We start from the raw sequence: 27,675 nt of genomic DNA, 5'->3' as shown, positions 1-27,675 counted from the left end.
TTTTTTTTTATGCATTGTCACAGTTGAGGAAACCTGGGTCCAATATTATGACTCTGAAACGAAGAGACAGTCAATGTAGTGGCAATGTAGTGGCACCGTCGAAATTCCCCATGCAAGAAAAATTTCAAAAGGCCGCCTTCCGTCAGTGTTTTGGGACAAAGATGGGGTCTTGCTTTTGGACTTCTTAGAGTGTGGCACCACAATCAACTCAGATCAATATTTGGAAATGTTAAAGAAGTTGAAAGCCCACATCCACATAGAGTTTTACCATACAAAAACCTTAATGAGGTTCTTCTCCACAAGAACACACCACACCAATCTGCACACCATGGAGGCCATTATGAAACTGGAATGCACTGTTCGTCCTCACCCCTCTCATAGCTTGGATCTTACACCCTCCAATTATCACCTCTTCGGCCTGCCAAAGGAAGCACTCCATCGAACCCATTTTGCAGACGAGGAGGAACTGAAGCAGTGTTCTCAAAGCCCTCTGGAGCAAGAGTAATGACTTTTACAGAATTGGAATACAGCATCAGACTCAGAGAGAAAATGGTGACTTTGTGGATAAATAACAGTGTGTTTATTAATGATTGAGGATTAATTGATGTAAGAGGCATAGTTGTAAGAATTAAATTTTCTGAGGAAAAAAATAGGAAGTATTACTTTTGTACCACTCCTTGTATGTAAGTGAAATTTGTGATAAATTCATTTGTTTATAGGATTCATTTGAAGGATCTAATTTTCCATATGCTCACTTATTGTAGGAAGAAAGCAATTGTTTTAAAAATGGCCTACAAAATAATGTAGATGGTATTTTCCCAGCAGAAACTTGAATTAAGTAATGTGGAAGAAAAAAATATATTTACATAACATTCTGAATTAAACTGCTGCAAAATGCATTTCAAAATTAGATTCTCATTTAAAGATGGATTCAACAAACACATTCTATGAGGCTTTTAGTGAGCTGTTTAACTCCCTTCAGTAGCTAGGCCAATGCTCATTTAACGCAGAACAAACACTGATATATTTAGAAAAATACCCTTTTTTTCCAACTTGACAGATATCAAATGTAAAAAAAAAAAAGAAGTAAAGTGCAGCCATTATCAACCCACTGCAGGATGGAAGCCTCCTCAACAATTCATGCTGAGGGAAATGTACCATAATCTGCCATGCTGGTCCAGTGCGGGTTGGCAGATCAACCGTATTGAGCAGTTAGGGGGCTTGAACCCCGGTCTACTCAAAGAGCGTGTGCTACTGCACTCCCGCTCCTGCCCACTCGGCTATGGAGACGGGTGTATTGAAGTACAAACAACATTTTTCATTAAATGTTCGTCAAAATCTGATATTCTTCAGTTGTTGCCCACTAAAATAAAGTAAAAAATTTGGAAATGCAGCAATTAAATCAATATGGTGCCCAGTCAATAGTGTTGACATGGAAAGATACTTTAGCATATACAATTTGGTTGTAACTGATTGAAGTACAAATTTAAAGGAAAGCTTCACTGAAACTTGTACAATGCTTTTGTTTAATTTGTGATTCATAATAAAAATGCTAAATGGATGCTAAACTGGAAATTTAGCATTTTTGCTCCAAAATGCTAAATTTAAAAAATTTTGTAGCTAAGAACACAAGATTTTGGCCATTAGAAATTAATTCCTCCGGTCTATAACAGGCTTGATTCTAGACTTCTCAAAACAAGAAACACACAGCCATACTGTCAGCAAGGAGCCACATCAATGATTTTTCCATCCACACAATATGGTGAATGAAATGCCTAATTGACTAATGTAATTAACTATTAAAAATTTAAGCTTTATTTGCCTTTTAAATTGTTAACTTCTAATGACTACTATATTTTTTGAGATATAATTCAATTATATTACAAAAAAACAAACTTAATGGCATCTCTGGAGGAGAAAAAAAAAAAAAAAAAATGCAACATGCCACTTAGGAATCACTATTTAGGTGATGACTCTTTTATATAAACAAAAGATGAAATATTTATACAATAGTTAAATGGCTGATTTCTGCAAAATCCCATCTGTTCTATGTAATTTTTAGTAATAATCAACACAACACACCAAAATCTGGGAAAAATAAGCAAAAATTACTTACAAAACTAAAGGGAGCAATATTTTCATATGGGCCATAAGTAATAATATTTTCATTCTGGGAAACAGGCTTTAGTTTACTATAGGATTCAACAGAGTTTGATGATAAGGTTACTGCTGTTGTTTGAGTTTGAGTTATATAAGGAGAATAGAAATAGTGATTTCCATGATAGAGAACTAGTTGCTTATCTGCCTGAGAGATACGAGAGGGATATGGACGAAGTGCATGGATGAAAACCATCTCCACCTCAACTACTGTAGTCTTCCCAGGTTGCAATGGACTCTTCAATTGTACCTTCTGTAACTGTTCATCTCTGAAATAATTACATGAAATAAATATTTTAAACAGAAGGGAAAAAATATATTGCAAATTAAATTTTCTGTTTGTTCTACTGCAACAGACAGAATAAAAGAAAGTAACAGTATACACTTATGCATTTGTTAGGCATCCAGCAGTAGAAAATTATTACAGCTAAAAAAAAACGGTTTACTTCATTTTTTTTAAACAAAAGTTTTTGCTCTATATCAGTGGTATTCAATGTCTCCTATCTAAAAAAAATACAGGGGGAAAGTAAAGAATCCTGCACAAAAGTCTGGTCTATTTTATTGATGGAAAAAACCTAAAAAAATAATACTAGTTGCAGATCTAGGAACCAGGATCAAAGTAAGAAAAAAGTTCTGTAAACAGTCCATAACCAGGTAATGCTATCCAAGCTGGCTCAATAATGATAATGCTGACCTGTTAGTAACCCCCCACCTCAGAAAATGTAAATTAAGTATGACCAATAGAAACCTGATGTAGTGTTTAAGCAATTGCAAGTTCCTGATACCAGAATCTGGGTAATACATGCCACTCAGCACAGTAACAGAACTGTAGCATTTGGTACTTCTGAACAATGACTTTCACTGTATTTCATGCCTATATTACTTTATTAATATTACGCTTAAATGATAATATGATATTATTAATGACATTTAAATGAACTGTTCAATCTGTTTTTGGTAATTTACTTCTCAGTAAACTGCAGCTCTTCTTGGTAAGTTGACATATGGCCCACTCTGTGTACAGGTAAGTGTGTGTGTGTGTGTGTGTGTGTGTGTGTACATTCTGAAATGGCGGCAATTCCCACCGACCTTGCTGGAAGTGTTCAAGGAACACTCTTTCATTTCATGATTACTTCTAGTAGATGGCAGCACCAGCACTCATCTCATAATATGTCTCATTTTCCAATTTCCGCATTGCATACTTTCTGCTTGTTCACAGTCCTACAGGGTCAGCTTAAGGTACGATCGAGTGGTTCCCCCAAACAGGGCGCCAAAATTTAGGGGGCACAAAATACCCTGAAAATTCACTGATTTTCTGCAAATTTCAAGTTGGAGAGGGCACACCAAAAAATCTTGCACAGGGTGCTCATAGGTCTGGGGCCAGTTCTGCAGTCCTGTACATATGAAAATAAGCTTCATTTGAAAACCAAGTGTTGTGTAACATTGAATTTCTCTCATCTATTTACAAAGCAAATTGAAATTTTCTCCGCATCATTTTTGGAAAGTTACACAGCACTGTAATGAAATCCAACTAAAGTATTCCTTGAATAGAACACACAGCTATTCCAAGTTCACAAGCTGTTTTTTTTTGGTTTGAAATTTTACGGAAAATGAACACTGGCTGCACAAGGTTATTTTTGTTCCTTTACACAGCCTTCCTCTTCAAACTGCTGAGATACACAAAGTATCATGTGTTTTGCAGGTACCCAATGAGTTTCAAGAAAAGCCAGAAATTTTCTCTGCAGGATAGTTACTCTGTTTCAGCAAAAGTAAAAACAAAGTTTTAGCTTTCTGTTCAATTATGTAGAAAAACTTCTCCGCCATTTCACTTACAGATGGGAGCATATGGGATTTACAAGCATGCGGTGCTGTGACTTACTGCTGTTCTCTAGTGCATTTTCAAAGAACTACTACAGATTATGGAGAAAACTAAATGAAATCCAACTACAATCCAATCTTAACTTATAATACCAATGAGTCAAATTTCATGAGTCACCCACACAGAATAGCTAAGACAAAGGTGGCTGAAATCTAACAGAGCGTAGTTTTTTTTTTTTTTTTTTTTTTATGTAAGCCCCAAACACAAGAGGAATTATAACCTATAGTACTTAGTACCATGCTTGGGTTGGAGGTTGAGAAGATGAAAGAAGATGTTTGTTGACATTGGACTTGAACTTATGTAGACTGCAATTTTCAGAAAATACGTATGAAGGAAGGTTGTTCCAGAAAATGGCAGTTGAATGAAAAAACGAGGAAGATGAAAAGCTGATTCTGTGAGTTTGAAGTTGGACAATAAATGGATGTTGGCTGGTGGCTGCACATGTTCGGACTGTTTTGAAAGAGAGAGAGCGGGAATTATAGAAGCCAATTCAGAAGAACAGTGCCCATGGAAGTATCTGTAGAAAAGCCATGCAGCAGAAAGAGTACGTCTATGAGACAACGAGTGGAGAGACTCTGTTAGAGATGAATCATTAATTAACCTAACTGCCCTCTTCTGAATTGAATCAAGAAACCTGAGAGTGGTTTTGGGAGCACAATCCCAGATGTGGGAACAATATTCCATGGTAGAGCGGATTTGTGATTTATACAAAATGAGCAGCTGTTTGGAAGAAAAGTAACGCCGAGAGCGAAACAGAAAACCAAGTTTTTTAGATGCAGAGGAAGCAATATTTGTAATGTGCTTGTGCCAAAAGAGATTAGAAGTCAGGGTGATCCCCAAAAGAGATATATCATTTTGCCTAGAAATCGGAGTGTCACTAAAGATAAGCATAGGAGCAGAAGAATCCTTTTTGCGAGATATAAGACAAGACTGAGTTTTAGAAGGGTTGAAATCAATTAAGTTGTCTTTGCCCCACTGGAGAATTACCTGAAGATCGGCATTTAATGAATTGGTAGCAGATTTTCGAGAAGTTGAAGCTAATTGAGCGAGGCAAGGTTTCTCAAAATGGAAAGTGGAATGCCATGTGCTATCATCAGCAAAACTATGGATAGGATTTCAGCCAATGGAAGAAGGTTATTAATTACAAGAGGAAAAGAGGGGGGGATAGAGCTGAACCTTGGGGAACACCAGCATTAGTGGAGAAGTTAGAAGACAGAACCATTTACCATCACCCTCAATGAGCAATCAGAGAGAAAACTGGATAACCAAATACCAGTTGGCAAACCATAAGATGGAAGCTTGTTTAGAAGACCTTTATGCCAAACACGATCGAAAGCCTTTGAGATGCCAAGAGCAACTACTTGTGTTTCACCAAACCTTTCCATTGAATTAGTCCATAAATGGGTAACATAAGCCAGAATATAACCAGTGGATCGACACTGAGGGAATCCATACTGGTGATCACTGATCAGACAGAAGGTTTCTAGGTAGTTTAAAAGTTGGTGGTTAATTGATTTCTCCATTACTTTAGAAAGAGTAGAAGTAATTGCAATGGGACAATAATTGGATGAGAGGGATTTGTCACCCTTTTTAGGAACTGGCTGGATATGAGCAAATTTCCAAGCAGAAGGAAAAACATCTTTGGAATAAGAAAGTGAAAAAAGCGGCAAAGAATAGGAGTAAGTTCAGGAGCACAGGTTTTGAGAACAAGTGGAGAAATACCATCGGGACCTGGAGCTTTCTTAGCATCTAGATTCGTCAAAATCCTTCCGACATCCTTTTGACGGAAGACCACAGGAGGCATTGAATAGAGTGTGTTGGGAATGGTGTGAGGTGTTTTACCAAGATCATTAATACATGAGTTGCAAGAAAAAAGGGATGCTAGCAGGTAAGCTTTATCCTTGGCCGAAGTGACAACAGAACCATCTGGTTTGGACAGAGGTGGGAGCAGAGATGGGCAAAAGTTGCAGCCAATAGCTTTGGCAAGAGACCAGAATGCTCGGCTACCATTAGGGCAAGAAACAAGTTGTCTACTCTTAGCCAGTTCAAACTCTAGTTTGGACTGATTAATAACTGCTTTACAATTGTTGCGAGCTTTGGTGTAGTTGATTCAACTACTGCTCATCTCAGCAGATGAGCAGTAGTTGAATCAACCGATAACTGAGATTCTGTCAGAAAAAGTACATGGGGTTTGGTAGACTGCAAGTGGAAATGGACATCGTTGAGATTAGAATAGAGACCACGTATATTTGTGAAATGAATTAGGAAGTCCTTGGGAGGTTTAGATCTTTTCGTAGATAAGCTTGCTCTATTAGTTTGACAATTTATATTGTATTCAATGATAAGAAAAAGTGGGTGGGACATGCTGTATGAAGTAATGAAATTTTTGGATAAGGCTTACGCATGGTAAGAATATACCCAGATCCTTGACATAACATGGCCTCTACAATGCTCCCCGCACACACACTACTCGGACTCCCTCCAGTCAATATCTGGCAGAGTAGAGGTAGCAAGATTATACACTAGCTGATCCGGAAGCCTCCTAGAGAGTTACCAATAGGTTCGGTCCGGTGTACTAACTAGCGGCCGGCCTGCGAACACCGTTTTAGAGCTGTACCCTCGAAATGCAAGGAATATTGGATCTCGCCACGACGTTCATCATAACCTCAAAAGTCATCAATCATACTGCATGATGGAAGAGATGGGGAAGGGTTGACCGGAACTTAGCTCTAGAGACTAAACATGGGTTGCACCACTTCAAGCCTCCAATAAGCAAAGTGGTGGTATTGCACCGGTTGATGAGAGTCATCTACCACCTAGTACTGCCTGGTAACATAGAGGGGCGGCATTCCTCCACGTGGTGTGGGTGCCACACCTCGGCCCCTGCTTACAGTGGTTCACACCTGGGTAGTCACCCACTATGGATTACTAACAGTTCCACCATCATGAAGGTGCAAGCAGACGATTTGGCTGTCACAGACCATCCGGACTTTGCCGAAATTGGGTTCGCTTGACTTGAGTGTCACCCGAATATCAGTTCCATCAGTGTTTTAGACTCCCAGGTAGCAAGTACAGCTTGTCTGGTATATCTGAGAGAATGTCTGTGACAGCCTCAAGTTGATGTTTTGTTTTTAGAACAGCATTCAAGAAAATGTTTTGCAAACTGATCAGTACTTCAAGGATGCAGAACCATGACGACAAATTTATTTGTCGTCATGGTTCTGCATCCTTGAAGTACTGATAAGTACTTTATCAGTACTTGAAGTACTGATAAAGACAACAAAATTTAAAGTCCAAAATTCAATTCATTCACATCAAATGGAAGGCAGGAGAAACTTTATAATTTCATTCAGTTTGCATATGTCCAATAGACAAGCTGCATCTGATAAGGAAGAACACGTGTTGAAGCCTTAAAATAGTTAAGGCTGAAAACAAAGAAATTAACTTTGGCAAATGTGCTTAAGTTTATGTAAACAAACAATCAACTTTGGAATACAAATTCTACGGCTTCTTAAATTAATTTAAATGAAATGAAATTAAATAAAATCTTCCCCAGAAACTCAGATTTTCCATCCAGCAAAACTGACTATTACCCGAGTCCAAGGATGCCGTCATAAATATGGCTAAGGGTTTGCTTACTTTCTTTAATATAACTGGAAAGATCCCATACACCCAGATGCCTTTCTTATGTTTAACTTCAACAATTTCTCTTCTACTTTGCTATCAGTTATTACAAAATCACTTAGCTCCCTGTTAGTTTAAAAAGCTTCTGTCCTCCACTTCCTTACAGAATTCTTCATGTGTGAATGTCGATTCAAAATACTCAATCAGTTTTTCAACTATCTGAGCAGCATCATCAACAGTCGAACCATTGATATCAAGTGGACCAATCTGATTCATCTCTTTCCTTCTACAGTTTATATAAGTAAAGTCTTTGCTGTTTCTTCGCATCCTTTTCCAAATATTTTTCCTAATCTGCCTTTGCTTACCTAACCTCCTTTGTGACTTGATTACAGGCTAGTTTATATCTACTAGAGGCTTCTCTCTCCTGATAATTTATATGCATCCCATGCATTTTTCTTTTCTGCCACGAGTCTCATTAGTTCATCTGACATCCATTTAGGCCTAAACCATGAACAGTAATTATTATTTGGCATGAAAAGCCAACTAATACACAACTTCCTAATACACGAATACACAACTTCCTCTGGTTGCCTCTCGAACATGCTGCTTTAGAAAAGAATCATCCAATAAATCCACAAAAGTCTTGCTAGTGTGCGAGTGACCAACCCACTTGCTTCAGTCAGTATCTGGTAAGTTCAAGTCCCCCATTATAAGACATTCTGATTTACTGGCACACTATTTCTCTGTATAGCTGTTCACATTGTACTCATCAGAGTTATTAGGCCTATAACACACTCCTGGCCTCATTTTGCTTTTCTCCAGTGCTTATGTCACACCAAACTGGCTCAAAATTGTACTACCCACCTATGTCAACTGGATGCACTGCCTTAGATCATGTTTCTTAACTAAGCATAACCCCTCTTACCTTCCTACCCTGTCTATCCTTTCTGTACACATTGTACTCCCCAAATTCCAATTCTGCATTCCTTATATTGTTGGAACATCAGAGACACCAAGTCTCTGATGTTCCAACAATATATGCCTTTGATGTCTTGATCAGCACTCAACAAATTCATCAATTTTATTTACTATACTTCTAGCATTAGTGTACATGCAAGTATACATGCACTTGTTCTTACTCTTAGTTACCCTAATGCAGCCCATGTATTTACTTGTTCCATGACTCCTACAGCTCTTGAAATCCCCAACTTGCTCTCTGTGCTGCTGCTCATTACAATAGAAGCAGTGTAAGAATCACTTTTGCTTCTGCCAGCGCCTACCGTTAAATCTTTTAGTCTGTGTATCCCCCCAAAAACTAGGCAGTTTTCCCGACCCATCTAACATTGCCTCGATAGCATCAGCAAATATTCTTGGACCCTTTCTATTTAAGTGCATCCCATCCCTGTAGAAGCAGTATCTCCTGTTTGCAAGCACAGACAACACTGATAACAATTCTAACCCATGAGCTTTGCACAATCTTTCCAGGGTTGAATTGATTGACAAGGCTCACATCATATACTCCCACCTATCACGTCTGGGCAGAATTGCAAACACTTTCAAATTTAATTTAACTTAACTTTTTTTCAACATTGACCTGTACTTGTTAAGTAAATTTGCAGATCTCTTACTCTTAAGTTCATTAGTGCAAACGTGTACATCACCTTTTGTGCCCTTAAAAGATGATATCGGCTCTACAACATCAACTTTTGCTCCTGGCAGACATACCCTGGTCCTGTTCCATCTATCCTTTTTGCATATTATATTTCCTGTCTTCCTGACAATAGAGTCACCGACAATAACAAGTTCATGTGAGACCAGCGCATTCTGCCTTGGAGATTGCTGCTGTGTTGCCTGATGCACAGGAGTGAGCTCTGGCATTGAATTGGGCAGCTGAGAGCTTGATGGGGCCCCTCATTAATTTCTTCGAGGACATTTACCCCTACACCTCAAAGGCACCTAATTTCTTCACAGTCTCTGCACCTAGCACACACAAAGATATCCTTCTTGGCTAGATCATGTCCTGTTCTAGACAGGTCTGCAAACATTTAACATTTTGTGCCTTGTTTTAGACTGTGATGCGTGGGAGAATCGCCCTCTTCAGTTTTCCTGCGAGCCACAGCACTCTGTCTATTCTGTGAACGCTGCTTTGCTGCTCTAGTCTGGGACACGATTCCATTTAGTTACAATTTAATTAACAATGAAATTTAATAAGATTAATAAATTTTATTGATAATACTATACTAATCTAACAGATTTCTAATACACTGCTACGTATGTTTTGCTATCTAGTTTTACGTTAAATCTTACAGTATTCCGTATCGTATAACAATGGCGGAAAGTTACGAATGCAAAATCTGTGAACACTAAATATTAACTTTCAAAATCGCTATCTAAATTCAAAATAAACCACGGAGCTTGGCTAGAACTATAAAGCTAGTTATAGGATATAATTTAGTATAACAATTAAGTCAATAAAACAACTAAATATAAATGAAAACTTAGTGTTTGCCAGATCTGCAAAAACCTTGATCAATGTGGTAGTAACCTCGTACACTCTGTTTCAGGGAAAATAATGGAGTCACTGGTTAAAGAAGTGATGCAGGATCACCTAGACAAGACTGCAGTAATAGTTCAGACACAGCATCGGTTTGTTAAGAAGAAGTCTTGTCTGACCAATTTGATTGGATTCTATGATGTGGTCACATGGAACTGGATGCAAAAAATAATTTTAATATCATATACAGGTGACCCCCACTTAACGCTGATAATTCTTTCAGGAAAAACAGAGCGCTAAGTGAATCAACGCTAAGCGAGTGCCACATCCCCATAAGGTAACATATGTATTTGTGAGTTGCGGTCGGTGCCATAGGATATTTCCTAATCAGTAATAAATGGTAGTGAAAAGATGCACAAATGTTGGTCAAAATATTTAATATTTGTACATATAAAATATTCTGCATTACATACGTATATAATTATGTGGTAACTACTTACGTATCAAAATTAAGCTTAAAATTCCAATTAAAATCATGAATTTAGTTGATCTAAATTGATTTAATTTAATTGATGAATTTAATCAAGAAAAAGTGTCGATTTTGGGTTGTACTTTGGCCCTCTTCCAAAAAACTAAAAGGGGTATTAATTTTAAATCCCCTGCAGCGTTACCACCCAACAATAAAGTCAACCGATCCTTCGTTGCTTTGAAACCTGGCATGTTTTTTACTTCTTTCAATATGAAACTTCTTTTAGGCAATCGTTTCCACAAAAGTTTTGTTTCATCTATGTTAAAAACTTGTTGAGAAGTATAACACATATATCCTCTTCAATAATTTTAACAAGTTATTTTTTGAAAGTTTCAGCTCCTTAATTTGCACTTGTGGCTTCTCCTTGGATTTTAAATCCATTCAACAAGCCCTTACTAGTTTTAAATGATTCCACATTTTTTTTTTTTGGGTGAGTTTTCTTCAGATCATCATATTGGCTAATCTCTCTCTCTCTCTCTCTCTCTCTCTCTCTTTTTTATATATATATATATATATATATATATATATTTTACTTAACTGAATTCTGCATTGGATATATCTTCAATAAAATTAGTTAAAGTCTTCCCATTTCAATCCTAATAGCCAGCCTAGCCCTAGTTGCTTGCAATGGAACAGCTATCTTTCCCGCTGCTAAAATTAATTCTTTATTTTTTTTATAATTGTTATTATTATTATTATTATTAATAGATATATGGTGCAAAGAAGCCCGAGGTTTATGCTGCACCGGACAAAAAAAAAAAAAAATTCCCAAGTTACCCTGAGAGAGAGTGAGAGAGAGAGAGAGTCAAAAGTAGAAGGGAATCACCAAGAAAGAGAAGAATGATGATATCCAGCTCAGGACTCTGGGTGTGCCAAGCCCATACTTACCAGATGTGAGCCCCTGTGATTAATACAGTTAAACTTGCAAGTCCTAAATTATGGTACACACATCCGCTTGTCTTTGACCAGAATCGATTCGCTTCAAAACGTCTAATTTAATTTTCAAATTCAGTCTTTTTCTTACATTTATAGTCTTCGTACTGCGCCCAGATGTTGTTGCTTTTTCATTCTTATCCACCATTATTAACTCTTTGAAAATGTAACTGCATTGGTTGCATTAATTATGATACAATGTTCAAGTAAACTGTCCGTTATGCATGATGTCTAATACTGTACTGAGTGATAACTAGACTTCGGATAAATGCATATAACCCAAATATTACAAGCAATATACTTGATCATTTTTTAAAATGTTGATCTCAGAACTATGTAACAAGTCACTGTACTGCAATTAAATTAGCATGCGAGAAAATATCACTGAGCGTGGGAAAATTTCTCAAGTTAAACATTTTAATGCTGTTTTGATATTCATTTTCAAGCTATCGACTCCATCAAATGAAACGATTTCGGATTTCGTTAAATATGCCAAAAATGCAATCTGTAAAACAGCATTAAAGTGATCTGTGACAGCGTTATAGTCAGATACGGGTTATAATATAAGAACAGCGTTACAGCAAATCAGCGCAAAGCGAACCGCATTATAACGGGAGCCTGCTGTACTTGGATTTCAGAAAGCTTTTGATACTGTTGCACACGGAAGACTTTCTGTGTGCAACAGTATCAAAATTGGAGCAGTATGCATTATTCCACTTTCTCAGATAAGGGCAAGTTGCTGCAATGGATAAAGGGATGGTTGAGTGGGAGACAGCAGAGAGTGGTAATAAAAGGACACTGCTCTACGTGGACTAATGTTATTAGTGGAGTCCCCCAGGGTTCGGTGCTGGGGACCACTGTTGTTTTGTGTATTCATTAATGAGATCCATGAAGGTATATCAGGTTTAACGTCCAAGTTTGTATATGATGCAAATGTTTGCAGGGTTGTTAATAATAGTAAAGACAGTATGCTACTACAGCAGGATCTAGAAAAGTTAAGCAGATAGGCTGAGAAGTGGCAACTGAAGTTTAAATATTGATAAATGCAAAGTACTGCATATGGGTAGCAATAACCCAAGAGAAACGTATCAACTGTGCGGTACTACACTCGGGGAAGTGGAGAATGAAAAAGACCTGGGGGTAATTGTGCAGTCGGATATAAAGTTTTCTGAGCAATGTAGGTGGTCAGTCAGAGCAGGTCATGGAGTTTTGTCAATGATATATAGGAATATATATATATTATATATATATATTTTGATATATATATATATATTGAATGATTTTGAATGATATATATATTTTGCTAGTAGACACAAGGAGGTGATTATACCTTTGTATAATGCCTCATTTTAGGAAGGATGTACAGTTGCCAGAATGAGTACAGAGAAGTGCAACAAGATTGGTGAGAGGAACAAAATGGGTTCTCTTACCAGGAAAGGCTTAAATTCTGTAAGTTTCAGCATCTGGTGACTAGGCACCTGCGAAGTGATCTGACGTGTACAAGGTCTTGACTGGTTTGAGCGGGCTCAATGCTGATGGGATACTTCCACTTTCTCAGATAAAGAACCTGAGGGGGCATAAATTCAAATTGAGGAAAGACAGTTGTAGAATACATGTGTGGAAGTTGATAGCTTAAATAAATTTAAGGCTGAACTATATAAACATTTGGAGTTGCCGGATGGGTGAAATGGGAAGGTTTTTTTTTATTTTCCATTTACAGGTAGCCCTCGATTTACGTTGAGGTTAGGTTCCTGAGGGAAGTGGCGCAAATGGAACCCTTTATATAATGGAGTCAATTGGAAATCACAGGGTTAGGTTCTGGCCACTAAAAATTTTACCTACCACTTTGTATCGATTGTTTTGTTTTATTAGCATTCGTCATAGTTGTAGTAATAGTCGATGGAGGCATATTCATAGCCCTACACATTACAGCAGCTTTCACCAGATTCCATCCTCCGAATATTGCACTAGGATTCAATGAACTACTTTTACCAGAGATGGCATCTTTTTATTCTATTAAATTAAAAACTTTATAACATGATGGCAAAAACTGCACAAGACTATCAATATTATTATTTATATTAATAGCACATTTATAAAAAAATGTTATCGTAATAAATTTCCAACACATATAAATAGCGTAAACAACAACCAACTAAATGCTTCACCACATTGACCTTTACCACCCGCATCCACGAGTGGCTACTTTGAGGGAGGGAATCTTTCTTATCTTTGATACGGATGCAGTAATTGCTGATTGGCTCAGATTGTTCTAAATCACATGAACAGTGCATTATACATGCACAGTATGATGCCGATAAATTTTGTCTGATGATTTTAAACTTTCAATTTATAAAGAAATTGCAAAAAAAAAAAAAAAAAAATCAAAAATAAATAAAAATAAAAATGTCGTTGTGGTCAACAATTGGCACAAATCGGACCAGTGCAAAACGAGGGCTACCCGTATTTATTATTATTTTTTTTTTTTTTGGCTGATGCTCTACACGCTTGCTTTCTTGCACCATATGCCTCAACTAATACAACTATTACCTCAACTGAATCCTCTACCTGGAATGAATGCTCAGTGAATCCATCTTCCTTCAAAATCTTAGACAACTGTTTAATGAAATTCCCTTTTGTTAAATCATGCTCCAAATCAAAAACAACTCTAGGATTAATAGGCTTAGGAACGAAATATATCAATCCTAACTCTTGAATCATAGAACACTTAATTTTAGAGAGTGTCCTCAGTTTCTGCCTCCACAAAAACTCTCTTATAGTCTTAACATTTTTCACCTGAAAAGTACTTAAAATTGGACAAACAGACCTCAAAATCACAGATTTAACTAGGACCTGTCTATATTTTTCACTACCAGCCTTAATCACCACAACTTTAGAAGACTTCGTTTCCTTTACATTTCCTTTAATCACAGATACATATGTCACTCTTCTGTTTCAACCTTTCTTCTTCCCTGAAATCTATCTTTTAATATGGAATTCTCAGTAAAAATCGCAAAGCATCTCATAATTCCATAATCAACTTTACAGCTGCAATGCCTTTTTTTTTTTTTTTATATAAACCCCAAACACAAGAGGTATTAGAACCTATAGTACTTAGTACCATGCTAGGGTTGGAGGTTGAGAAGATGAAAGAAGATATTTGTTGACATTGGATTTGAAGACTGTAATTTTCAGAAAATACGTATGAAGGAAGGTTGATCCAGAAAACGGCAGTTGAATGAATAAACGAGGAAGATGAAAAGTTCGTTCTGTGAGTTTGAAGTTGGACAGTAAATGGATATTAGCTGGAGGCAGCACGTGTTCGGACTGTTTTGAAAGAGAGAGCGGGAATTATAGAAACCAATTCAGAAGAACAGTGCCCATGGAAGTATCTGTACAAGAGGCATGCAGCAAAAACAGTACATCTATGAGACAGCGAGTGGAGAGACTCTGTTAGAGATGAATCATTGGATAGGATTTCCAGTCAATGGAAGAAGGTCATTAATATACAAAAGGAAAAGGGTGGTGGGAAAGAACTGAACCTTGGAGGTCACCGGCATTAGTGGAGAAGTTAGAAGACAGACAGCCATCTACCATCACCCTCACCCTCAGTGAGCGATCAGAGAGAAAACTGGATAACCAATTACTAAAAACAGTTCGCAAAATATAAGATGGAAGCTTCTTTAGAAGACCTTTATGCCAAACACGATCGAAAGCCTTTGAGATGTCAAGAGCAACTACTGTGTTTCACCGAACCTTTCCACTGATTTAGTCCATAAATGGGTAACATAAGCGAGAACATCACCAGTGGATCGACACTGACAGAATCCATACTGGTGATCGTTGATCAGACGGAAGGTTTCAAGGTAGTTTAAGAGTTTGCGGTTAATTGATTTCTCCATTACTTTAGAAAAGAGTAGAAGTAATTGCAATGGGACGATAACTGGATGGGAGGGATTTGTCACCCTTTTTAGGAACTGGCTGAATATGAACAAATTACTAAGCAGAAGGAAAAACACCTTTGGAATAAGAAAGTCTAAAAAGGCAGAAAAGAATAGGATTAAGTTCAGGAGCACAGGTTTTGAGAACAAGTGGAGAAATACCACCGGGACCTGGAGTTTTCTTAGTATCAAGATTCATCAAAATCCTTCTGACATCCTTTTAACAGAAGACCACAGGAGGCATTGAATGGAGTATGGTGGGAGGTGTTTTACCAAGATCATTAATACATGAGTTGGAAGAAAAATGGGATGCTAGCAGGTAAGCTTTATCCTTGGCTGAAGTGACAACAGAACCATCTGGTTTGGACAGAGGTGGGAGCAGAGATGGGCAAAAGGTGCGGCCAATAGCTTTGGTAAGAGACCAGAATGCTCGGCTACCATTAGGGCAAGAAGCAAGTTTTCTACTTTTAGCCTGTTCAAACTGTAGTTTGGACTGATTAATAACTGCTTTACAATTGTTGTGAGCTTTGGTGTAGGCAGAAAATGAAACTGAAGAATTAGAAACAAGCCAATTATGATAAGCAACGTTCTTCTCTTGAACAGCCTTAGCACATTTATTGGAAAACCAAGGTTTAGATAAAGGACGAGATTTTAAAGTTGAATGTGGAATAAAGGATTCCATTCCTGCAAGAATAATTTCACTGACACAATATCAGCAAACGTTGACATCAGAAGTTTAGAAAGAGTAATCCGACCAAGGAACAGAAGAAAAGAAATCTCGCAGGTCATCCCATTTTGCATTCTTGTAATGCCAAACAACACGAGGTTGGGAATAGCCATGGGATAAAGGCTCCATTGGAGAAGAGAATCACCAAGTTGTGATCTGAAGAGCCTAAAGGACCTCTCACTTCAACTGTGTACTTAGAAGTGTTTTTTGTGAGAAACAGATCAAGCGTGTTGGCGAGACGCCTCAGCATCTCGACCAGTTGGGTCGGTGTGACTAGAAAACGGAAGCCAGCTGGAGTTGTGAACATTAAAATCACCAAGGAAAATTACCTCACTGTTAAGAAAGTTGGACTGGATTGATTGATTGATTGATTGATTGATTGATTGATTGATTGATTTGATTTTTGTGGCGCAAAAACAGCAGGGTTATAGTGCGCCAGGAAAATGTTAAAATATAAAAAGGTAAGACTGGTAACTTGTAAAAATGTTACGTCGCCTAAAAATAAATAAAATTTTTCTCAATCCTTTGGTGATTGAGAAAAATCATATAAATAAATAAAATCAGTACAATGATAAAAGCAAATTGTATATTTCATATGAGTGTATACATATTGATCAACTTGAAAAATTTAAAAACTGCTGACACATTGTCGTTGTCATTTAAAATCTGACTGAGTGTATACGGCTCAGTCAGATGGGTAAAAGCAGTAAAACGAGCATTTATAAAACTGGAACAATCACATAAAATGTGTTGGACGGTTAAAATGGTATCGCATTGCTCACACATAGGAGGGTCATCAGCCCTCAGCAAAAAGGAGTGTGTTAAATGACAGTGTCCTATGCGGAGCCGAGCAAGAACAACTTCCTCCTTGCGATCCCTGCGTAAGCTGGACCGCCAAGGATGGATCACAGGCTTAATTCGACACAGCTTGTTCGTAGTAACCAGGCGATGCCACGAATCATGCCACTCAGAATGCAGGTTACTACGGATCACTTGCCTGTAGTCTGTATAGGGGACTAACAGGTCAAGATTATCCATCAGGGCTGCCGATTTGGCTGCATTGTCAGCCAAATCATTTCCTCTAATCCCAATGTGACTGGGGATCCAGCAGAAGCGGATATCGGATCCAGTTGTATAGAGATTGTATATTATCTGCTGAATTCGGGACAGGATTGGGTGATTAGTGCGTGACACCGCTGATAAAGCCTGCAGTGCACTCATTGAATCGGCATATATAATACACCGTTGGTATCGGTGTTTTCTTATGTGATCTAGAGCTAACTCTATCGCATGCAGCTCTGCAGTGTAAATGCTGCAGTTAACGGGTATCTGCTCTGATATGGTTTTATCTGGAAAAACAGCAGCAGATCCCACATACGATTCTGACTTCGAGCCGTCTGTGTAAACTGGCAAGAAGTCAGAATGTTCTGCACGGTGTTGTGAATAGAGCTGAAGGTAGACAGAGGCTGGAGTATTAGACGTCGTCGCAAGTTTGAGCGAGAAGTCACATGCTGGTGTTTGTGCATGCCAGGGTGGAAGGGGCTCCTTTGGTGATTGAGCAACCTTGTCTACCGACATGTTAAGCTTATTGAGTAGCTCTTGAACACGAATGCCGAATGGCCGATTGGCAGTACGTCGTGTGTTATAAAGATTTTCCCATCGTGGCTCGAAAATGGATGTCCACGTGGGATGGTGTGGTAGGGACTTCAGCTTGAAGGCATATTGCAGAGACAACTGCATTCGCCGAAGCGACAAAGATGGTTCATTTGCTTCGGCATACAGACTTTGGACAGGCGAAGTTCTAAAAGCACCAGTAGCAATACAGATGGCTTGATGATGGACGGGGTCAAGCCAACCAACAGCGCTATTTCTGGCAAATGAATAGACCTGAGACCCATAATCCAATTTTGAGCGTATTAGCGCACGGTATAAGCGGAGTAGAGTACATCGGTCTGCACCCCAAGAGGTAGAAGAAAGAGAGCGGAGAATGTTAAGCCCTCTCGTGCACTTTATGCGTAGGTGACGAATATGTTGGACAAATGTAAGCTTTTTGTCAAAAATGAGTCCCAGGAATTTCGTCTCTGATAAGACTGGAATGGTGCTTTGTCCAAGTCGTAATTCAGGCTCAGGGTGGAGGTTACGTTTGCGGCAAAAATGGACACAAACGGTCTTCTCCGGTGAGAACCTGAAACCATTGGCCGTGGCCCAGGAGTTAAGACGGTCAATAGCTTGTTGCAGTTGTCTCTCAATAACCCTCATATTGCATGATTGAGAAAATATACTGAAGTCATCAACGTAGAGTGCACTTTTACTGTTGGAGGAAGTTGTTCGGAAATAGTATTATATTTTAATGGCAAAAAGCGTGACACTTAAGACAGATCCTTGTGGTACCCCCTCCTCTTGGCAAAAGGGCCGCGAAAGGGAGGATCCTACACGAACTTGGAAATAACGGCAGGATAAAAAATTTTTAATAAAAACGGGAAGGTGACCTCTTAGACCGAGATTGTAAAGGTCTTTTAAAATACCAAATCTCCAAGTTGTGTCGTACGCTTTTTCCATGTCAAAGAAGATGGACACCAAATGTTCTCTTTTTAGGAAAGCATCTCGGATAGATGTTTCCAGTCTAACTAAGTGGTCCAATGTGGACCTATTTCTTCGGAAGTCGCACTGAAAGCGGGAGAGAAGGTCATTCGATTCTAAATACCATAAGAGCGAGCATTGACCATTCTCTCCAATATTTTGCACAGACAGCTGGTCAGAGCAATAGGACGATAGTTTTTTGGATATTTAGGATCCTTTCCTGGCTTAGCAAAAGCAAGAATAATTGCCTTGCGCCAGGTTTCCGGAAAGTGCTCTTCGAGGAAGATTCTGTTGTACAGGAAGAGCAGACGGTCCATGGATTCTGGTGAAAGATGTTTGATCATTTCATAATGGATGTTGTCTGGTCCAACAGCGGTAGCCTTTGTACGGGCGAGTGCTGTTTTCAGCTCATGGATATTAAATGGCCCATTGTATGGGTGGGAGCCCTTCGATGTGAATTTAAGGGCCTGTTTTTCAGCGTTGCGCTTTAAGACCAGAAACTCTGGGGAGTAAGATGATGTTGCAGAGATGTTAGAAAATGTTTCCCCAAGAGCATTGGCTATTGCAGTAGAGTCTGCAATAGTACATCCATTATATTCAAGGACCGATGAGGGGTGTGCTGTGTATTTTCCATTCATTTTCCGGATTTTTTCCCAGACCACCTTAGTGCTGGTCGTCTGGGTAATCGATGATGTGAAACGGATCCACGATTCCTTTTGACTCTGACGGCAGATGTAGTGTGCTTTGGCTCGTGCACGTTTAAATGCTAATAGGTTGACCGTGGTAGGATATCGTTGAAATATCCCCCAGGCTTTGTTTTGAGCCTTTTTAGCTGCTGTGCATTCTGGATTCCACCATGGTTTTGGAAAGGGAGGAAGCCGCGTGGATGTCTTTGGAATCGCAGTTGCAGCTGCATGGACAATATTTTCTGTTATGTACGTAACTGCATCATTGATAGGCTCCTGACTGACTGCAGAGTTGTCAAACTTTTCCAGGTGTTGAAAGGCACTCCAGTCAGCCTGATCAAACTTCCACCGCGGTAACATGACAGGAAGACAAGGTCTCCCAGTAATTAATGTGGTTATCACGGGGAAGTGATCACTTCCATACGGGTTCATTTCTACCTCCCAAGTAAGCGAAGGGAGAAGAGAAGGCGAGCTGATAGAAAGATCAATGGCAGAAAACGTACGGGTAGGCATGTGGAAAAAGGTGTTTGTTCCCACATTAAGGCAGAGGTCATTGTCAATGAGCATACGCTCTATGACTCTTCCCCTTCTATTAATGCTAGCACTACCCCACAGGATGTTATGTCCATTAAAGTCCCCAAGAAGTAGGAAAGCGGGAGGCAACTGCATTACGAGATCATCAAGGTCTTTCTGGCAGATGTCAGTCCCAGGTGGCAAATAAAGAGAGCAGACAGTTAATAAGAACCCCACCGTAAGGCGAATTGCTACAGCCTCAATGCTAGTTGTAAGATGCAAAGGCTGAAATGGGATCTGGTTACCGATGAGGATTGCGACTCCTCCGTGAGCAGGACCATCCACAATTCTATCCTTACGAATGATGGTAATGTTATGCATAGTGGGGTCGTCATTTGCCTTTAAATAAGTCTCCTGTACGCAAAAGCAAGCTGGTTTGTGCTTTTGCAGGAGTGCCTTGATGTCATCAGTATTTTGCCGGAATCCACGACAGTTCCACTGTAGGAATTTAGCCATTATTTTTGGCTTGGTGGGTCCATCAGGCGGCTTCCGAGGTGCTGAGGGCTTACCTTTTTCAGTTCTGGCCTTCTTCTTCCTGGGGAAGTATGGACGCTGTCCAGTGTCCATTTCCTCCTCAGCAAAGAGCTCCAAAACTGAGTCTTCTTGTACCTCCTTCTGCTCGACATCCATGTTTTCTTGGATACTAGGTGGTATTTCACCTTTCTTATTCTTTTCTTTTGTATTTGCTTTTGTTATTTGTGGAGCATTAGGAGGTACCGATATAGGAGTGGCAGCTGATTGGTCCTTCTGTGCAGGTTTTTGGGAGCTTAAAAGGTAACGTGCGATGGGAGTAAATGATTCTTTTGGAGGGACGGACATGTCCGTCTGAGTCCCAATCGAACACCTCCTGCTACCTTCTGGGCGTAGGTAGGTTTTTTGATGTTAAGAAGTTTCACTGCTTTCCTTGCCTCCTGGTACGATATGTTTAGCTCTGCCTTCAGCCGTTGAATTTCTTTTTCTTCTTTCCACCTCTGGCATGCTCGTGAGTAGGCCGGGTGTTCGCCTTCACAGTTAATGCAGGTGGGTTTCATGGCTGAACATGCTGTTGTTTCGTGATCCTTTGCACCACATCGAGCGCATGCAAGGACTCCACGGCAGGCCATTTGAGAATGTCCATATTTCTGGCATTTAAAACACCGTAAAGGGTTTGGAACATATGGACGCACTGGACAGTTGATGTAGCCAGCTTTAATCTCATCAGGAGGTTTGGGAGAGTTAAAAGTCAGGATAACACTCCTGGTTTTAACAAGTTTCCCATCCCTACGCGCACTAATTCTCTTGACGGCTATAACTCCCTGAGGTTTCAGTTCCAAGCAGATTTCCTCCTCGGTTACGTCGAGAAGGTCCCATTCCGAAATGACACCTCTCGATGAATTGAGTGTTCTGTGTGGTGTCACTGTTATGGGTATTCCTCTGATTGATGTTGCACGGAGTAGCTGCTCAGACTGCCTGTCAGTTTTGGTTTCAACTAAGAGGTCTCCAGAACGGAGCCTCTTAACCGATTTGGGTGACCCTCCTAACCCATCTAACCCTTTCTGTATGAAGAAGGGGGACATTTTACCAATTGGTTTTTCTCTGGTGGAGTGTATAATTAGGAACCTTGGAACAGGTCCTGATGGTAATTCCGTTCGCTGCCTCTTTTTAGCAATAATGCTATCTGTATCTGTGTCTAAATTTTCAGATAGGGACCAGGTTGGGGCTCCTGAAGGAGTAAGTTTATCAGGATTCATATAGTTTTTTAAATTGTTCAGTGCCCGGGTTCCCCACCCACCACGGAGCCCAAAGGGACGCCCACTACCCGGCATGCAATAAATGCGCTCGGGAGTGGGACGCCAGGGTTACCCAGACACTATGCCCGCACCGCCGCCAGCCTGAATCCTGTCCCTCGGACCATGAGGGTAGGGGCGTGGCATTGACACGGTTGACCCTCGCAGGCGAGCCTACTAGCCGATTGATCCTAGCCGGGCCTTCCAGGACCACCCGTCTTGTCGAAGCAGGGGCCAAAGTGGTGTATTGAAGCTGAGCCCCTCAACCACCAGGATCCCCCTTTCCGAATTTCCACGGGTCGCAGCACATGGCAAACACGCCGGATTCCATTGATGTAAGCCTGGAACCTGGGCTGTGGGCGTTGGATCCCAGTGATGCTAGTCTGGAAGTCCAGCAGCGTCACTGGGAGGTCCCCTCACTACGTACAGGTGCCCACGTCGAGGGGAGTTGGACTGGAGAAAGTCGAGTTGCAAAGAGAGGAAGTCAAAGAGCTCCAAGTGATTAGTGGAGTTGGGAGAACGGTAGAGACACAGATGAATTTGACACAATGAGGTAGAGATTTTAAGCCAGAGAAGATCAAAGAGAGGAGATTCCAAATTGCCAAGTCTCTGACAGGGAATATCAGAACGGACATATGCACATACTTGTGCATATGTCCACCTTTGAGGCGAAAGGAATCATACAGCGAATAATTAGGGCATCTGAGATGAGCAGTAGTTAAATCAACCGATAAATGAGATTCTGTCAGAATAAGTACACTGGAGTTTGGCAGACTGTAAGTGGAAATGGACATCACTGAGATTAGAATAGAGGAAGTACTTGGGAGGTTTAGATCTTTTCGCAGATAAGCTTGCTCTATTAGTTTGACAATTCATGATGTATTCAATAGTAAGAAAAGGTGGGTGGGACATGCTGTATGAAGTAATGAAATTTTTGGATATGGCATACACATGGTAAGAATATACCCAGATCCTTGACATAACGTGGCCTCGACGATGCTCCCCGCATACACACACTACTCGGACTCCCTCCAGTCACTATCTGGCAGAGTAGAGGTAGCAAGATTATACACTAGCTGATCCGGAAGCCTCCTAGAGAGTTACCAATAGGTTCGGTCTGGTGTACTAACTAGCGGCTGGCCTGCGAACACCGTTTTAGAGCTGTACCCTCGAAATGTAAGGAATATTGGATCTCGCCATGATGTTCATCATAACCTCAAAAGTCATCAATCATACTGCATGATGGAAGAGATAAGGAAGGGTTGACCGGAACATAGCTCTAGAGACTAAACATGGGTTCCACCACTTCAAGCCTCCAATAAGCAAAGTGGTGGTATTTGATGAGAGTCATCTACAATTTATTATTGCCTGGTAAAACAGAGGGGCAGCATTCCTCTCTGTGGTTTGGACGCCACACCGACCCATGCTTACTTTGGTTCACACCTGGGTGGTCACCCGCAGTGTGTTTTTTTGCGCATGGGAGCAGAGAGAATGTCTGTGACAACCTCAGGCCTTACTATAGTGATTCTACAAATAATTTCTCAAACAAGATTGAACCTCTCTAATGTGTTCAAAGTCTTCATAATCAGATCTTTCATTAATACTGCCATTGCCAATTCAGAAAAAGCTTGACTTCCTCACACTATATGGGGAATATTACTATTACTATCTCTTCTTTTCTTCACACGATAACTGGTGTTCTGGAATATTCCTGCCTGAAAAACACCTGTTTTGGTTAACTAATGCACCTGTGAAAGAATGGATTCATTAATTTCTTCTCTCTCTTCATCAGTCACATTTGAACTAGAGAAACTAGACTTTTTTTTTTTAAATTCTAAAAATTTAATATGAATAAAACAAGAACTATTTACAGTAACAGTCTAAGATCAAATGTGATCAGAGACTAAACTATACACACTATCAATGAACGCAACGCTTAAGGATCCCAGCTTAAACAACAACCTAACTTCAAATGGAAAATTAAAATTCAATCTTAAATTTGAACTAAAATAAAATTGCTATTTCCAAAATTCACTACAAACACCAAAACACTGTACAGTAGGCCCTCATTATAACATGGTTTGCTTTATAAACGCTGACTTGCTATAATGCTGTTCTTATATTATAATCCGTATCTCACTATAATGTCTTTTACCAGCGTATAAATTGAATTTTTGGCACGTTTAACGAAAACGTTTCATCTGAAGTAGTCGATAGCATGAGAATGAATAGCAATACAGGTGACCCCCCGCTTAACGCTGATCATTCGTTCCGGAAAAACAGAGCGCTAAGTGAATCCGCGCTAAGCGAGCGCCGCTTTCCCATAAGGTAACATATGTATTTGTGAGCTGCGGTCGGTGCCATAGGATATTTCCTAATCAATAATAAACGGTAATGAAAAGAGGCACAAATGTCGGTCAAAATATTTAATATTCAAATATTTGTACATATAAAATATTCTGCATTACATACGTATATAATTATGTGGTAACTACTTACGTATCAAAATTAAACTTAAAATTCCAATTAAAATCATGAATTTAATTGATCTAAATTGGTTTTAATTGATTTAACTGATGAATTTAACCATGAAAAATGTGTCAATTTTGGGTTGAACTTTGGCTATCTTCTAAATAAACTAAAAGGGGTATTAATTTGAAATTCCCCGCAGCGTTACCACCCAACAATAAAGTCACCCGATCCTTTGCCGCTTTGAAACCTGGCATGTTTTTTACTTATTTCAGTATGAAACTTCTTTTAGGCATTCGTTTCCACAAAAGTCCTGCTTCATCTATGTTATAAACTTGTTGAGAAGTATAACACACAATACCCCTCTTCAATAATTTTAAGAAGTTCTTTTTTGAAAGTTTCGGCTCCTTGATCTGCACTCCCTGGATTCTAAATCTATTCTACCAGCCCTTACCAGTTTTAAATGGTTCCACATTTTTTTTTTTTTAGGCGAGTTTTCCTCAGATCATCATATTGGCTAATCTCTCTCTCTCTCTCTCTTTCTTTTTTTTTTTTTTTTTTGTTAATATTTAACTTAACTGAATTCTGCATTGGACATTATCTTCAATAAAATTAAAGCCTTTCCATTTCAATCCTAATAGCCGGCCTAGTCATAGTTGCTTGCAGTGGAACAGCTACCTTTCCCGCTGCAAAAATTAATTCTTTATTTTTTTATAATTGTTCTTACAGTTACAGTTGCAAGTCCTAAATTATGGCACAAATCCGCTTGTCGTTGACCGGAATCGATTCGCTTCAAAACGTCTAATTTTCAAATTCAGTCTTTTTCTTACATTTATAGTCTTCGTACTGTGCTCAGACGTTGTTGATTTTTCATTCTTTTTTCATTCTTCGAAAATGTAACTGCGTTGGTTGCATTAATTACGATACAATGTTCAAGTAAACTGTCCGTTTCGCACGTTGTCTAATACGGTACTGAGTGATGACTAGACTTCGGATAAATGCATATAACGCAAATATTACAAGCAATATACTTCGTCATTTTTTAAAATGTTGATCTAGGAACTACGTAACAAGTCACTGTACTGAAATTAAATTAGCGTGCGAGAAAATTTCACTGAGCGTGGGAAAATTTCTCAAGTCAGCGTGGGAACGTTTTAATGCTGTTTTGCTATTCATTTTCAAGCTATCGACTCCATCAAATGAAACGATTTCGTTAAATATGCCAAAAATGTAATCTGTAAAAGAGCGTTATAGTGATCTGTGACAGCGTTATAATCAGACACGGGTTATAATATAATAACAGCGTTATAGCGAATCAGCGTATAGCGAACCGCGTTATAACGGGGGACTGCTGTACAGCATTAAGACATTTCCCACGATGAATTAATTGCAGTCCAGTGATTTGCTACGCTACGTAGATCCAAGATCAACATTTGAAAAAATGATCAAGTTAAGGAATATGCAGTATTGCTTGTAATATTTGTGTTTTCTGCACTTATCCAAAGTCTAGTCATCACTCAGTACAGTGTTAGACATCGTCTATAACAGACAGTTTACTCGAACGTTGTATCGTAATTAATGTAATGCAATTAAATTTTTGAATAGTTAATTGTGGTGGACAAGGATGAAAAAGCAACAATGTCTGGTTGCGGTAAGAAAGAGATTGAGTTTGAAAATTAAATTAGCTTTTTGAAGTGAATCGATTCCGGTCAACGACAAGTGGATGTGTGTAATAATTTATGACTAGCAGGCTAAACTGCAAGAGCAATTATAAAAATTAAAGAATTAATTTCAGCAGCGGGAAAGACAGCTGTTCCATTGCAGGCAACTAAACTGACTAGGGCCAGAACGGGTATTATGATTGAAATGGAAAGACTTTTAATCCAAGGGCTCTTAAAGATTTCACTAAATCAAACCTACCTGTAATTTGGAAGGCTAATAAAAAAAGTTTGGGTAACCAAGCTTCTTTTCGTTGACTGGTACTCTGAATTCTTCTGTCCTGCAGTGGATAGACATTATGTGAAAAATAACCTTGATTACAAAGCAATTGTGATCGTGGACAACACACCATGACATCCAAAAAAGCGAGCTTAGAATACTTGAAAAATCATATAAAAATCTTTTAAATGTCTCCAAACACTACATCTCTGATCCAACCAATGGACCAAGGTGTTATTGGCACATATTTAAAACTTACTACATAAGGAACACCTTTTCCCAAGCTATTGAAGTCATCAACACTGGTGAAAAGGTACCGAGCCTAAAGAAGTTTTGGAAATCCTACACCATTAAAACTGCCATTTCAAGAAATGACTCAGAAAACCATGAATGGAGTGTGGAGAAAAGTTTGGAAGAATTGCAAAAAACGGATTCCCAAGAACCTGTTGATTTGGTTGAGAAAGTTAAAGCGCAAATTGAACTTGAAATAGAAGCAGGATTGGACAAAATTGACAATGATGACATACAAGAGATGACTGACAACAACGGGGATGGTCTCAAATGAAGAACTCATAGAAATGACAAAAGAACAAGAGCTTGCAATTGAGGGAAAATTATCATCAAGATCCAACAGATGAAGAACCGATAGTCGCTAACTAAAAAAAAAAAAAGTCTTAGTAAAGATTTCGAACACTTTGAAAAAATGTGTGATTATTTCCGGGAGAACGACCCTGCCATCGAACGAAATTCCAATGTAATAAGAAATTTAAAGAAAGAAACGAATCCCTACATGATTTTGTACAATGAGAAAAAGAAGGACAAAGTACAACCCAAAATATACACATTTTTTAGTCCAAAGATACAAAAACTTATCTTTGGACTGAAAACTGGAGAGCACAGGGCCATCAGATTAATAAATTCATGATTTTAATTGGCATTTTAAGTTTAATTTTGTTATGTGATGTAGTTACTTACCACATAATTATTTACGTATGTAATATAGAATATTTTATATGTACAAATTTTTGTACATTAAATATTTTGACCAACATTTGTGTCTTTTCACTACCATTTATTATTGATTAAGAAATATCCTATGGCATAGACCACAACTCACAAATACATGTTACTTTATGGAAATACAGCACTTGCTTAGCGCTGATTCACTTAGTGCTCTGTTTTTTGGGAACATTATCAGCGTTAAGCGGGGTGGGGGATCACCTGTAATCTATAAAAAAACCACTAAACACTGTAATCTGTATAAAAACACAAATGAATCACTTAAAGATTGCTAATACCACTTCATAAATGCAGTCAATGCATAAAAATACTAAAGCCACAATGGCAGCCATTAACACTCAACCAAAACTTTAGAAATC

At 39.0% G+C, this 27,675-nt stretch overlaps 1 protein-coding gene across 2 annotated transcripts in view; it reads right to left on the bottom strand.

The window, feature by feature from the left end:
- Positions 1-27,675, bottom strand: part of LOC150076165 (dolichyl-diphosphooligosaccharide--protein glycosyltransferase subunit 1) — a 184,023-nt gene that overhangs the window by 100,691 nt on the left and 55,657 nt on the right. Inside the window, exon 4 of one of the 2 annotated variants that reach the window (XM_090388201.1) lies at positions 2,117-2,407. In XM_090388201.1, coding sequence (XP_090244327.1) covers positions 2,117-2,407 — 291 coding nt within the window. Of the gene's footprint in view, positions 1-2,116; positions 2,427-27,675 lie in introns of both variants that reach the window. The other variant, XM_090388200.1, reaches the window with a different exon arrangement.

This window comes from Mastigoproctus giganteus, chromosome 13, assembly GCF_048544385.1.
Source record: "Mastigoproctus giganteus isolate SK-2022 chromosome 13, ASM4854438v1, whole genome shotgun sequence".
Taxonomy (NCBI): Eukaryota; Metazoa; Arthropoda; class Arachnida; order Uropygi; family Thelyphonidae; genus Mastigoproctus; species Mastigoproctus giganteus.
The sequence above is the reverse complement of the archived record's forward strand: the minus strand, read 5'-3'. Positions and strand labels throughout refer to the sequence as shown.